Source organism: Taudactylus pleione, unplaced genomic scaffold (genome assembly GCF_031769625.1).
Source record: "Taudactylus pleione unplaced genomic scaffold, aTauple2 ptg000073l, whole genome shotgun sequence".
Taxonomy (NCBI): domain Eukaryota; kingdom Metazoa; phylum Chordata; class Amphibia; order Anura; family Myobatrachidae; genus Taudactylus; species Taudactylus pleione.
The window spans coordinates 5,297,488-5,312,997 of NW_028284475.1; the positions used below are offsets into that span (position 1 = coordinate 5,297,488).

At 44.3% G+C, this 15,510-nt stretch overlaps 1 protein-coding gene across 5 annotated transcripts in view; it reads left to right on the plus strand.

Annotated features, from left to right (window-relative positions):
• Positions 1-15,510, plus strand: part of SEMA6C (semaphorin 6C) — a 150,088-nt gene that overhangs the window by 94,356 nt on the left and 40,222 nt on the right. For all 5 annotated transcript variants that reach the window (XM_088467615.1, XM_088467611.1, XM_088467614.1 and 2 more), the window contains one exon: positions 14,961-15,150. In XM_088467615.1, coding sequence (XP_088323741.1) covers positions 15,042-15,150 — 109 coding nt within the window. In that variant the 5' untranslated portion in view covers positions 14,961-15,041. The remainder of the gene's footprint in view (positions 1-14,960; positions 15,151-15,510) is intronic.

Below are 15,510 nucleotides of genomic sequence, written 5' to 3' on the forward strand. Positions count from 1 at the left end.
GTATTCTCACATATCCCAGTATATAGAACAAGGGAAGTGGTACTGTGTATTCTCACATATCCCAGTATATAGAACAAGGGAAGTGGTACTGTGTATTCTCACATCCCAGTATGTAGAACAAGGGAAGTGGTGCTGTGTATTCTCACATATCCCAGTATGTAGAACAAGGGAAGTGGTACTGTGTATTCTCACATCCCAGTATGTAGAACAAGGGAAGTGGTGCTGTGTATTCTCACATATCCCAGTATATAGAACAAGGGAAGTGGTACTGTGTATTCTCACATGCCCCAGTATGTAGAACAAGGGAAGTGGTACTGTGTATTCTTACATATCCCAGTATGTAGAACAAGGGAAGTGGTACTGTGTATTCTCACATATCCCAGTATGTAGAACAAGGGAAGTGGTACTGTGTATTCTCACATATCCCAGTATGTAGAACAAGGGAAGTGGTGCTGTGTATTCTCACATATCCCAGTATATAGAACAAGGGAAGTGGTACTGTGTATTCTCACATCCCAGTATGTAGAACAAGGGAAGTGGTGCTGTGTATTCTCACATATCCCAGTATATAGAACAAGGGAAGTGGTACTGTGTATTCTCACATATACCAGTATGTAGAACAAGGGAAGTGGTACTGTGTATTCCCACATATCCCAGTATGTAGAACAAGGGAAGTGGTACTGTGTATTCGTACATATCCCAGTATGTAGAACAAGGGAAGTGGTACTGTGTATTCTCATATATCCCAGTATGTAGAACAATGGAAGTGGTACTGTGTATTCTTACATATCCCAGTATGTAGAACAAGGGAAGTGTTACTGTGTATTCTCATATATCCCAGTATATAGAACAAGGGAAGTGGTACTGTGTATTCTTACATATCCCAGTATGTAGAACAAGGGAAGTGGTACTGTGTATTCTCACATATCCCAGTATATAGAACAAGGGAAGTGGTACTGTGTATTCTCACATCCCAGTATGTAGAACAAGGGAAGTGGTACTGTGTATTCTCACATATCCCAGTATATAGAACAAGGGAAGTGGTACTGTGTATTCTCATATATCCCAGTATGTAGAACAAGGGAAGTGGTACTGTGTATTATCACATATCCCAGTATGTAGAACAAGGGAAGTAGTACTGTGTATTCTTACATATCCCAGTATGTAGAACAAGGGAAGTGGTACTGTGTATTCTCATATATCCCAGTATGTAGAACAAGGGAAGTGGTACTGTGTATTCTTACATATCCCAGTATGTAGAACAAGGGAAGTGGTACTGTGTATTCTCATATATCCCAGTATGTAGAACAAGGGAAGTGGTACTGTGTATTCTTACATATCCCAGTATGTAGAACAAGGGAAGTGGTACTGTGTATTCTTACATATCCCAGTATGTAGAAAAAGGGAAGTGGTACTGTGTATTCTAACATATCCCAGTATATAGAACAAGGGAAGTGGTACTGTGTATTCTCACATATCCCAGTATAAAGAACAAGGGAAGTGGTACTGTGTATTCTCACATGCCCCAGTATGTAGAACAAGGAAAGTGGTACTGTGTATTCGCGCATATCCCAGTATATAGAACAAGGGAAGTGGTACTGTGTATTCGCGCATATCCCAGTATATAGAACAAGGGAAGTGGTACTGTGTATTCTCACATTTCCCAGTATGTAGGACAAGGGAAGTGGTACTGTGTATTCCTACATATTCCAGTATGTGAAACTTGGTAAGTGATACTGTGTATTCTCGCATATACCAGCAAGTAGAACAAGAGATGCGGCAATATATATTCTCACACATCCCAGTATGTAGAACAATGGAAGTGGTACTGTGTATTCTCACATATCCCAGTATGTAGAACAAGGGAAATGGTACTGTGTATTATCACATACCCCAGTATGTAGAACAAGGGAAGTGGTACTGTGTATTCTCACATGCCTCAGTATATAGAACAAGGAAAGTGGTACTGTATATTCTCACATCCCAGTATGTAGGACAAGGGAAGTGGTACTGTGTATTCCTACATATTCCAGTATGTGAAACTTGGTAAGTGATACTGTGTATTCTCGCATATACCAGCAAGTAGAACAAGAGATGCGGCAATATATATTCTCACACATCCCAGTATGTAGAGCAAGGGAAATGGTACTGTGTATTCGTACATATAAGGGAAGTTGCACTGTGTATTTTGATTTTCACATATCCCAGCATGTAGAACAAGGGGATTGTTATTGTTTATTGTCATGTAGAACGGGGGACGTGGCACACTACATTATCACATATCTCAGTATGTACAGGAAGATAAGTGGTACTGTGTATGGTCACATATCTCAGTATGTACAGGAAGATAAGTGGTACTGTGTATGGTCACATATCCCAGTATGTACAGGAAGATAAGTGGTACTGTGTATGGTCACATATCTCCGTATGTACAGGAAGATAAATGGTACTGTGTATGGTCACATATCCCAGTATGTACAGGAAGATAAGTGGTACTGTGTATGGTCACAGTACCACTTATCTGTACAGGAAGATAAGTGGTACTGTGTATGGTCACATATCCCAGTATGTACATAAAGATAAGTGGTACTGTGTATGGTCACATATCTCAGTATGTACAGGAAGATAAGTGGTACTGTGTATGGTCACATATCCCACTATGTACAGGAAGATAAGTGGTACTGTGTATGGTCACATATCCCAGTATGTACAGGAAGATAAGTGGTACTGTGTATGGTCACATATCTCAGTATGTACAGGAAGATAAGTGGTACTGTGTATGGTCACATATCTCAGTATATACAGGAATATAAGTGGTACTGTTTATGGTCACATATCCCAGTATGTACAGGAAGATAAGTGGTACTGTGTATGGTCACATATCCCAGTATGTACAGGAAGATAAGTGGTACTGTGTATGGTCACATATCTCAGTATGTACAGGAAGATAAGTGGTACTGTGTATGGTCACATATCCCAGTATGTACAGGAAGATAAGTGGTACTGTGTATGGTCACATATCTCCGTATGTACAGGAAGATAAATGGTACTGTGTATGGTCACATATCCCAGTATGTACAGGAAGATAAGTGGTACTGTGTATGGTCACAGTACCACTTATCTGTACAGGAAGATAAGTGGTACTGTGTATGGTCACATATCCCAGTATGTACATGAAGATAAGTGGTACTGTGTATGGTCACATATCTCAGTATGTACAGGAAGATAAGTGGTACTGTGTATGGTCACATATCCCACTATGTACAGGAAGATAAGTGGTACTGTGTATGGTCACATATCTCAGTGTGTACAGGAAGATAAGTGGTACTGTGTATGGTCACATATCTCAGTGTGTACAGGAAGATAAGTGGTACTGTGTATGGTCACATATCCTAGTATGTACAGGAAGATAAGTGGTACTGTGTATGGTCACATATCTCAGTATGTACAGGAAGATAAGTGGTACTGTGTATGGTCACATATCTCAGTATGTACAGGAAGATAAGTGGTACTGTGTATGGTCACATATCCCAGTATGTACAGGAAGATAAGTGGTACTGTGTATGGTCACATATCCCAGTATGTACAGGAAGATAAGTGGTACTGTGTATGGTCACATATCCCAGTATGTACAGGAAGATAAGTGGTACTGTGTATGGTCACATATCCCAGTATGTACAGGAAGATAAGTGGTACTGTGTATGGTCACGTATCTCCGTATGTACAGGAAGATAAGTGGTACTGTGTATGGTCACATATCCCAGTATGTACAGGAAGATAAGTGGTACTGTGTATGGTCACGTATCCCAGTATGTACAGGAAGATACGTGGTACTGTGTATGGTCACATATCTCAGTATGTACAGGAAGATAAGTGGTACTGTGTATGGTCACATATCTCAGTATGTACAGGAAGATAAGTGGTACTGTGTATGGTCACATATCCCAGTATGTACAGGAAGATAAGTGGTACTGTGTATGGTCACATATCCCAGTATGTACAGGAAGATAAGTGATACTGTGTATGGTCACATATCCCAGTATGTACAGGAAGATAAGTGGTACTGTGTATGGTCACATATCTCAGTATATACAGGAATATAAGTGGTACTGTTTATGGTCACATATCCCAGTATGTACAGGAAGATAAGTGGTACTGTGTATGGTCACATATACCAGTATGTACAGGAAGATAAGTGGTACTGTGTATGGACACATATCCCAGTATGTTCAGGACGATAACTGGTACTGTGTATGGTCACATATCCCAGTATGTACAGGAAGATAAGTGGTACTGTGTATGGTCACATATCTCAGTATGTACAGGAAGATAAGTGGTACTGTGTATGGTCACATATCCCAGTATGTACAGGAAGATAAGTGGTACTGTGTATGGTCACATATCCCAGTATGTACAGGAAGATAAGTGGTACTGTGTATGGTCACGTATCTCAGTATGTACAGGAAGATAAGTGGTACTGTGTATGGTCACGTATCCCAGTATGTACAGGAAGATGAGTGGTACTGGGTATGGTCACGTATCTCAGTATGTACAGGAAGATAAGTGGTACTGTGTATGGTCACATATCTCAGTATGTACAGGAAGATAAGTGGTACTGTGTATGGTCACATATCTCAGTATGTACATCTGATGCGCCCACTGACAATTGTCGATGTTTTATGGTTGTACACATTGCCGCGCAGCAGACTGCCAGTCTCTATACCAGCATGGCGCCTACTTGCTGCGGAGGGGGCCGCACCTGGGGGGCTTAAACGTCTCAGAGGGGCATGAAGGCAGCCGCACGTCAGCAGCAGAAGCCTGTCTGTGCTCAGGGAGAGAGATATAAGAAAGCATTAGGAGCGCGGGCAGGGGGAGAGAAGAAGGGGGGGATTAGCAAGCTATTTATATCAAGGGCTTGTTTATACAATTCTCTGGGCTTTGCATTCAGTGCTGTGCAGTATACTAGGGGATTATACCCATCTATGAGTGTATGCGTTGGGGGCATGGCGCGTTCTTTGTAAGCGATCACCAGAAAGGCCGAGCGCCATGCTCGCCCGGCACCAGAGGTGTATTTATAGGTTTTCCATCCAACCTAATAAGTAAAAATTAAATCGTCTCGCAATGACCTTCCATCAAATATTCCATTAATGAAAGAGGAATTACGCCGGATAATGAGATTCCAGTTGTTTTGTTTTTCGCGGCCTGTCAGCAGCATGTTCGGAGAGAGCGCCAGGAGACGGCTTATTATTTTAACCAGCTAAGAGAAGGGGGGGCGAGGACGTCGTCCTGTACTATCCGTGTAAATTCTCAACGGCATCATTAGTGTTAAGTATTCCGGCACTGCAGCCACCAATTTTAGGTTTAAATCCCAGCAAATAAATGCGGGAGGTGTCCACATGCCCCTGTCGCCAAGTAGTGCGGCCTCAGAACCCCAAAACTCCTGACTATTTTTTTTTAAATATCGCAGTTGCTGGTGACTATTAATGTAGGAGCGATGACCCCCATTCCCCGGCAATTCTGCTGGAGCAGGGGGTTCTCTTGCGGGCCCTTTTATTTCGTTAGTTACCGCTGCACTCCATCCTCATCTTTCTATCACCTGAAGGGGCTTCGACAACCGCTCAGCTAGTTTAAAGCAGTCCAGAGGGGAGAGGGCAGTGGAGTGCCACATAAGAATTTGGGGATCCCAGCGAATCAGGTGAACTAAACATAGGAAAGACTCCGCTAGAGAGACCCGGTGAAAACTATCACCGCCCGGGGGGTTTTAATAGATTACGAAAATAACTTTATTTAATTTTTTGAAAACCATTATTTCTTACAGAGAGCCCGTCACATTTGAGTTTATTGGTTGTGTGGCTTACAGCGTGCTGTGTTTTCCCGTGCTCCCTATCGTTCTTTGGTGCACAACGGTATTATCTCCATTTTCTCGCAATACCTCGTCTGGTTTTTGTCCTTCCATCACATGAGAGGGGGGGGTGGTTCAAATTAAGCGCAAGGTGTTGGGAGATATAAAAGCGACCGTCGCGACTGTGTGTAATTTTGTCGGAGGTCACAAGATTGTCACCCATGTTAATTTAATGGAAAATCCAAAATCGATTTGGCCACCATGTCTCGATACTGACAGGAAATAATTTTCCCTTGCGGCGGTGGTCTGGCCAATTAGGGAGAGAGACATATAAGGACCATCAATACAGAGTCTGCCCGAGGGGCTAATTAGGTGCTATCCAATTGTCTTAGGCAAGAAAACCTAATAAAAGAAAATCTAACTGCCCTATAAATTGAAAATGAGTGGGATTATCATTCGAGGAGACATTACATATCCTGGGCTCTGACGTCGTGTGCAGCGCTGCCACCATCTGAAGTAAATTGCGGTTATAATTAGCAAACTTGTCTTGTTTTTATCCGTACTAAGTGGAGAATGAGATGTGGAGGAGGCAGGGAACGCAAGAGGGGAACCAGGATTCAGGAGACACTGACAGGCAGCGGCAAGATGGCTGATGGGAGCAAGATGCATTCAGGGCAACAGGAAGAAGTATCTACTGTATAGCAATTATTCATAGCGGCAACATCCACCGTAGCTTTGTACATATATAAAATATCTATTCTGCCTCAGTGTTTTCACTAACTCATAATGAATCTACTGGCTGCCTTGTCCTGAGCATGGTGTGAAGCCGACAAAATGGCCGCCTCTACTCCTACATCCTCTCTAGCTGACAGAAGAGCCTTTGACATAATGTGAGGAAATTATCAACACATCAACCTCTATCATTTATTTCTGGGGCGGGGGATGGATTGATCGCCTCCATGAACACAGATTGAATTCCCCCCACCCCCGTCACTGACTGCTTTATGGCCTATGCTGCTTTTAGATGCTTAAAACACAGACAAATAAGTTGGGCACAAGATGAAACATGTGTAGGGATAAGGGCGACCTGCGCAGACAGGGGGCGTGAGAACATTGCAGCGGTCCCGTCCGTACAGCGGCCGCAACTATCGCTTCGTCTGCCCCTTGCACCTGACCCTGGAGGGACGAACTGTGGGAACAGTCGCCTTCAGGGTTTTGGACGTTCCCAGAGTCCCATTAAACAAGCTTGGGAAAGAAATGTAAAAATGTACTGTACACATAGAAATGCCAAGACCACTTGGCTGTATCCCAAGCTACAGTACATAACGCCTTAAGCACGTTGACAAGAATCTATATTCTGAAGGTTTCGTGGACAAACACTTTGACACGTCGACTTAAGAGGCCGGGGTCGTGTGACAAGTATAAATGTGCGCAGTACTCAAAGTCATTTACAATGGTAAAACGACATAGCTCGTTAACCCTTCTGATGCAATCGCAATTCAATGTAAAATACCGTTCCCAGGGCATATATAGTGGCATATGTTAGTATATGGTACCTCAGCAAAGGTAGGAGAAAACAGCATAAAGGTTATTATATTAACACAGACATCTCCCATTGTGTATTGATCGGTTGCTTTACAGATGTATACAGATTGGTTTAGCCAACAAAATGGCTGCCAGCATGGCAAAATGGCTGATTACATGGTAAAATGGGCCCTACCCTGTGTGTCTACAAGGGTTTCATGTCTTAGCTTTTTGCCATTGGAACCCTCTAACTGTTTTTTGTTTTTTTTGTAATGTAATTCAGACTGTTGATGTAATTGGTTTAACATGATTAGTGGGAAAATATGACTAAAATGACTGCACTGTACTTGGCACTGCAACGGAAATGAGGATTGGCACCAGTAGACTGAGAAAACTGCTGCTCAACTGGGCATCTGACTTACTTGCGTCAATAAAATATAATCCTCTGTAACCAGGGTTAATGAGTAATAAAAGTCGATGCTTGAAAGTATAATTCAGCCGCCGGATGACGCCCAATTTGAATTTGTGGTTAGAAAATGTCCAGTTTCCCTAGTGATGTTTTTTTATTATTATTATTATTATTATTATTATTATTATTATTATTATTATTATATTTAACCCTACTTAGCAGCGAGTTGTATTCAATGTTCATCGAGAAGTTGTGGTAAACTTGGTTTGACTGACTTGCGGTAGCAACATACCACAGAAGACAAGAGTATGTATGCCAAGCTACTGCTGCAGCAAAGAATTCTGGGTAATGACAAGATGTCTTCTCTGTGGTGACACAGGGTCTGATTCAGAGCCGCTCGTAAGCGGCCGCTCGTTCGCTCTGTGCGTTCTCGTTCGCGCATGCGTATGGGTCGTAATGCGCATGCGCAAACCAGTCATTGCAGTCGGGAATCGAGCGCTCGTAAAACAGCGAGGGGCTGCTAATTTGAGTGACAGAATGTACCGTTTGTGGGTGGTAACAGGGGAAGGTGCTTGAAAACGGGGAGTGGAGATCCGAACGCAGGCGTGCCAAACGGTCAAAACGGCGTTTAATGGGAGTGCATAATTAGTAAAGGAGCGTCATCGACCACGTCACTTGGTTGTCTTTTAGCCTGAACTGCTCGCAGTGATAGCGGTAAGAAAAACCTACCACAAGTGCTGCGAGCAGTTCAGATGCCTTTCGATGTTCCCGATTAATCTAATAAATACCGGAGATGACGTGTGATGCGAATGGCAAAGGGGCGTCTTTACAAAATAGCGAGCGCATTTTTCGTTCGTTCGCTCAGACATAGAGGCGTCAACAAACCGCAAAGAGCGAGCGCTCAATTTAAATAGCCGGCCCCTTTTTTGGAACGACCGTCCGCAAATAGCGTCCGGCTCAGAATCAGGCCCTGAGTTCTGATCGTATGTGCATGACCGCCCCTGACCCTTCCCGTTTCTTTCAGGTTTACAAATAATGGGGGGGGGGGGGTTTTAGCCGATTCCGGCTTGATCGTATTCCCCTATCGGCAGCCCCAGTTTATTATCAACCTTTTCTCACAGCAAACTTTAATGCCCTGTGTGATTGCATCAGTGCTCATTTGCATGTCATTACCCAGAGTCCCCCTCACCAGTGGCTTATACTGTGACAGGCTATCATTAGGCCGCCATTCTCAGGAGCCGCCGGGAACTTTTTTTTTCTGCATTTGCAAGTCGTTCTTTGTCACAGTGCCGCTCTGGCTTCACTCCCTCGCACTGTGTGTCGCTTGAGCGCCAAAGAGTATAAAATGTCTGTGACAAGTAGCGCAGGAAAGAGAATTATGTGCGACACGCACCCTGAGACTCCGTGCTCAGGTAATGAAATCCTATGAGCCAGCCAGGCAGAAAATGCCGTGACTTTGTAACGTAATGGAGAGTTTATTCGAGCGAGACGCTCTGCAGGACTTTCCCCGTCAACTCGACTTAAACTCCAGGGGCCTGATTTAGACTTGTACGCCAAGCCGATGTTTTTGCGAATGGAGCGATGGGGTTTTTTTTCGCCATTGTGCAAACGTCAAGGTTTGTTACCATAGTCGCACGTTGCAAGTATTTATTCGCAGTGTGATTGACAGGCAAGGAGCGTTTGGGGGAGTGTCGGCTAAAAACTCAGGTGTGTCTCCACCGCCTCACCGTATCACCCACCCTGCACCTGTGATCCCGTATGCAAAAAACAGGGGACCGGCGTCTCAGGTACGGCGGCCATTCTGAGTCACCATAGACTTATTTGAGGAGTCGATGATTGCCTGATCTGCGCCCAGTTGCGGACAGCTGCGATGGCTCTGGTAGGCGTCTCAGTTCCAGTCCCGGCTGCTGTTACATTAGCGTTTCTTCACACATCCACAGCTACGAACATCGCAGCAGGGACAGCAATAGCGGGTGCGGAGACTAGGGGGAGGGGGTGTCGGAATACACACGGGCACCTCTCTCCACCTGCATTCTGCGACTGGGTGGCACGCACACATGGGCTCGTCTAAACATCTTCCCGTCGATATCCGCTGTCACGTCAACCCCGGTTAGTGGGAATCAGCTGACCTGTAACGCCTTGACTGCCAGAGAAAGTGTGGACATCTCAGTGGCGGGACGTAATCGTAAAGGGTCTCTCGCCCTGTTCCAGTGTTGGCCCAGCACATCCTGGTTTTGGGAAAACAAAGCACATTCCCCTGCCTTCATTACTTAATGGCAGGGAATGGAATCAGTTTCTACGTTGATTTGGATGGGAATGGCTATATCAGCTGGTAAATGTATTTATTACTCAAATACTCGTAGAGAAGGCAGTCCGAGGGCGATGAGCCCTTCCACAACAAGCGGTGTGACACCGTAGACCAGCACGGGCCTTCCCCCCCCCCCCTAACGTGTGCCTCTTACCACCCTTAATGTGACATTGACACAGTGTAACCGGACCCCACACGGCAGCTGCCCATTGCACGCGTGTGTTTATTTACGTGCCTTATCCATATAAGTCACGCCGACACACAGTGGGCTTCCACCGTAGCGCACACCGAAATCACGCTGCGTTTTACTTACACAGACTGTCTACAAATTAGCAGCGTAGATTTATTAAGTTAAGGTAAAAATGAATGACACTTCATAGAGGTCCATGGGACAGAGCCTTAAGCGACCACAAGGTTGTGGAAGGTGATAACTTTGTGCCTCGTGCCTCTGTAATCTTGAAAGTTCCTAGTTAGTTGATAGGCTGAATAGTTTTCGCAAACCAGTGAAATAAATGGGATCCTGAGGTCTCGTGTCCACAGGCGAAAATGTGTCTACTCAACCAGTGTTTTGGGGGTTTTTTTAAACGTTTTTGACACCCACTCACGGCATTGCTCGCGCCTGGCAGCGCCACGGCCTTTCAGACCTGACACTTCAATCTTTTTAACGCATAGTGTAAAGTACAGAGGTCAGTGGAGTGGTGACCTCTGACGACCGCCCCCCCAAAAAGCAGAGCGTTCGGCATATATTTTCATTGGAGGTTATTTAAACATCAGAGGGTTCTCGGCCCACGGAGTGGGGAGTACCCTTGTTTAATTCACCAAAACCGTTATCATGATGATTTATTTGTAAGGCACCACGCAACTCCGCATCGCCGGAAACGTAACATTGATACCAAAATAAAGGTCACATCTCCTCGTTTTCCCCATGGCGCCGCCGTGCACCCCGCGTCACGGAACAGTGATTGACAGTGAGGTATCGCAGCTGCTAAACCTTTATTCATTTTATTCTTCAATTCCCCAAATTGCTCTCTCTCTCTCTCTCTCTCTCTCTTCTCTCGTCTCTATCTCTTTTCTCTCTCTCTTTGTCTCTCTCTCTCTTCTCTCGTCTCTCTCTCTTTTCTCTTCTCTATCTCTTTTCTCTCTCTCTTCTCTCGTCTCTATCTCTTTTCTCTCTCTCTCTCTCTCTTCTCTCTTCTCTCTGCTCTATCTCTTCTCTCTCTCTCTTCTCTCTCTCTCTTCTCTATCTCTTCTCTCTCTCTCTCTCTCTCTCTCTCTCTTCTCTATCTCTTTTCTCTCTCTCTCTCTCTATCTCTTCTCTCTCTTCTCTCTTCTCTATCTCTTCTCTCTCTCTCTCTCTCTCCTCTATCTCTTCTCTCGCTCTATCTCTTTTCTCTCTCTCTCTCTCTCTCTCTTCTCTCTCTCTCTCTCTCTCTCTCTCTCTCTTCTCTATCTCTCTCTCTCTATCTCTCTCTCTCTTCTCTATCTCTTCTCTCTTCTCTATCTCTTCTCTCTTTCTCTCTCTCTCTCCTCTATCTCTTCTCTCTCTATCTCTTCTCTCTCTCTTCTCTCTTCTCTCTCTCTCTCTCTCTCTCTCTCTCTCTCTCTATCTCTCTCTTCTCTGTCTCTCTCTCTCTCTCTCTCTCTCTCTCTCTCTCTCTCTCTCTATCTCTCTCTCTCTCTTCTCTATCTCTTCTCTCTTTCTCTCTCTCTCCTCTATCTCTTCTCTCTCTCTATCTCTTCTCTCTCTCTCTCTTTTTCTTTCAAGTGAGTTTCAGCTCTTACCATCAGCAAACAGCTGGCAGCTAATCTCCTGGCGGCTCGGAATAAAGAATAATCTAATAGCGAGGGAATTGACAATAAGGAGCGGTTATACTAACGACCGGGTGTCAGTCGATAGCTAGTCTGCTGTGATCTATAGGCTGCCGTGCAGGCTGCATGCAAACATACGTAGAGATATAGGTCTCGTACCCCGCAGAGTTCTTCCAATTAATTACAGCCGCTAAGTCCTCTCTCCGAGCCACGAGACGCCACTCTCTTTCCCATCTCCTGAAAATTTGGGAGGGCAATTTTGCTTCAATTTGGGCCTTGGAAATGACTTCAAATTAGTATCCCTGGGAGGGGAGGGGGCTTGTCTGCCTGGTGTGCTTTTAAGGTACATTTGCCTTGCGTTCTACTTCCATCTGGTTGGAAATAATTGGGAGCTATTTTCCTCGCTCCTGCACTCACGTATTACTTGGCGCACCGCGCAGGATCCACGTGCTGGGCTGCTCACTGCGGGAGGATGGTACAGGCAGGAACTGCGGCCGCACTTCTCTCCCAGCACATCCGCCAGCCCCTGTCACCGATAATGCCGCCTGTGAGCAGTGTAAGTGTCCGTCGGTCTGAGCACCGCCGGACAAAGCCGAAAATGACACTGCAAATAAAATTCAAAAACAGCAGATGCGAGATCCGCTGATTTACTCGCAGCGTTTTTATCATCACTACAAAATTGGAGCCCACTGAGTGACTGCGTGCGCCAAAGCGAATTAATGTTTTATCATATACTGCCTGCTGCTCGTATAGCAACCAGAAGTAGCCGGGGTTGTTATGTACTATGTATTTGTTGTGTGTTGTTCTAGCAGATCTATTTTCTTTGCAAGAACTGACACTAATAGGCTTCCCGTGTATAATAATCTACTGCAGATTATCACATGGCTGACCTCTCTAGTCACCTGCAGAACATTGCTCTGTCCCATCTACCCCCTGACAGGTACATAGTGATATATACTGCAGATTATTACATTACCTCTCTAGACAGCTGCAGAACATTACTCTATCCCATCTACTCCCTGACAGGTACACAGTGATATATTCTGCAGATTATGACATTACTGACCTTTCTAGTCATCTGCAGAACATTGCTCTGTCCCATCTAACCCCTGATAGGTACATAGTGATATATTCTGCAGATTATTACAACAATGACCTCTCTGGAGATTTGCAGCACATTGCTCTGTTCCATCCACCCATGGCAGTTACATAGTGATATATATTCTGCAGATTATTACATCACTGACCTCTCTAGACATCTGCAGAACATTGCTCTGTCCCATCTACCCCCCTGACAGGTACATAATGCTATATTCTGCAGATTATTACATTACTGACCTCTCTAGAGATCTGCAGAACATTGCTCTGTCCCATCTACCCCCTGACTGCTGTGTCCCACATATCTCCTCACAGGTACATAGTGATATATTCTGCAGATTATTACATTACTGACCTCTCTAGAGATTTGCAGAACATTGCTCTGTCCCATCTACTCCCTGACAGGTACATAGTGATATATACTGCAGATTATTACATTACCTCTCTAGACAGCTGCAGAACATTACTCTATCCCATCTACTCCCTGACTGCTGTGTCCCACATATCTCCTCACAGGTACATAGTGATATATTCAGCAGATTATTACATTACTGACCTCTCTAGAGATCTGCAGAACATTGCTCTGTCCCATCTACTCCCTGACAGGTACATAGTGATATATTCTGCAGATTATTACATTACTGACCTCTCTAGAGATCTGCAAAGGTCTGTTCCATTGACTCCTAAATCCATTCAGCAATATCAGCATTTGCTAATTGGAGGCTGACATGATTATCACTCTCAAAGTAAGCACTAGAGCGATGAAACAACATGATTTAAAAAAAATATTGTATATTGTGCTGACTGTCTATTTAAAAAAAGACATTACAAACAAACAAAAAAAAAAGCGTTATTGTAGCACCTGTGGCTGTTATCATACAGCCTATGGCCTGCTTTGTGCCATTGCACTGGGATGTACAGTAGGGTGCAGTCTTGGCAATGTGCACTGAGCAACCGCTACACTTTAAAATTCTGACCTGAAGTGTAACAACTGTACAATTTATTATTTACTATAAAATATCACAAATATTCTTAAGTTTAACTTTTTTTTTTAATGTGAACACCGTTCCTGCATATAATTTAATACAGGAGGGGGGCCTCCCTTGCTTGCACCCTTGTGTGTTCTCTGTTACAGATCTGCTCCCTATCTCTGTAACGCTGTTTCAAAAAAAAAAAAAATGGCACGTGTAATTAAATGTTATTGGGATTTACAAATACTGAGACGGGTACTCTTATGGCTGGGAATGCCACAAATGCAGCCTGTCACACACTGGACGATGAATGCTTCATGTTTGTACTGAATGATGCACCAGAGAGCCGGCCAGTCGAGAGGGCTAGGAAAACAGAGGGGAGGAGGAGGAGGAGAGGTATCAGATAATATTGTCTGGCTGTGCTAGTAATAAATACACTTTACATGTAGCAGCTCTGCTAGACATTATATATCAGATCGGATCAGCATTCCTATTAATCAAGCTGTGCGTTTCCCAGCACTGGGGTTCGAGAGGTCCATTGCATTAGTGGTCTATGGAGACAAAATTATGCTGTGTGAAATTAAAACAGACACAAGGTTTTCATTTGGAGATAAATGATACCGTGATATATGGATTCTGCCAGGGCTAAGATAGCTGAGAGCTTGTACTAGACGGTATCTCATGAAAGCAGAAACTGGCAACTTGTGCAGTAGTGGCGTTCAACATGCGGCCCTCCAGCATGCCCTGCCACAGTTTTGCTATAATGCACGACACACACAAATCTTACTCAGCGTATAAATGTCCTGCCCTAAAATAGAGCATAAGCCACAGCGCTTAGTAAAGAGGGTGAGCTCTGCACCTCCACCTGCTGGACAAAAGTGGTAAAGCAATAGCTTTGACTCCCAGCTGCATTTTACCATCAGTTATCATTAGCCAATACTTTGTTTAATGCCTCAACTATACTTGTACATCATTTAGATTTATGTGTTGTCATTGCAGAGCCTCCAGGACCAGAATGAACATCCCCTAAAGCCTGGGTCCCAGCCTCTGGTTTCTGTTCCCCCTCTGAAGGAGACGAGAATGTTCCACGTGCCTCTTGCTGTGGTTCTTCTCCTGGTCAGATGTCTCCTCTCCGTCGCACTAGTGTTCCCAAAAGATCTGAGCCCTCTTAGAACCGTTGACGCAGCAAGTAAGTACCACTGACCTCGCCTCTGTTTCCATTGCATCAAACACCCTTTTTATCCGGCTTCAAGTTCTCGCTCAGCACCTCTCTTTATCGTGAGATTTCTTGTTTGTTTTTCTAACAGTAGACAATGAGAATTCTTGTTGTAGAGCGGATTACTGAGATGCGGCCTAGGGCGTAACGGTTTATGTTGTACATCAATTAACATTTTGTTGCGTATGCTACAAGTGTCTTCTATATACTTCAGTCCAACCGTGGGCACGATATGGTCAGGAATATACGGCCCATGTTGTCTCGTGAAGTTTGACGGTTTCAAGTGGATCCGTCCCCTATATTTAGCGTAGGCAGAGATTTTGTTTGCTCAAC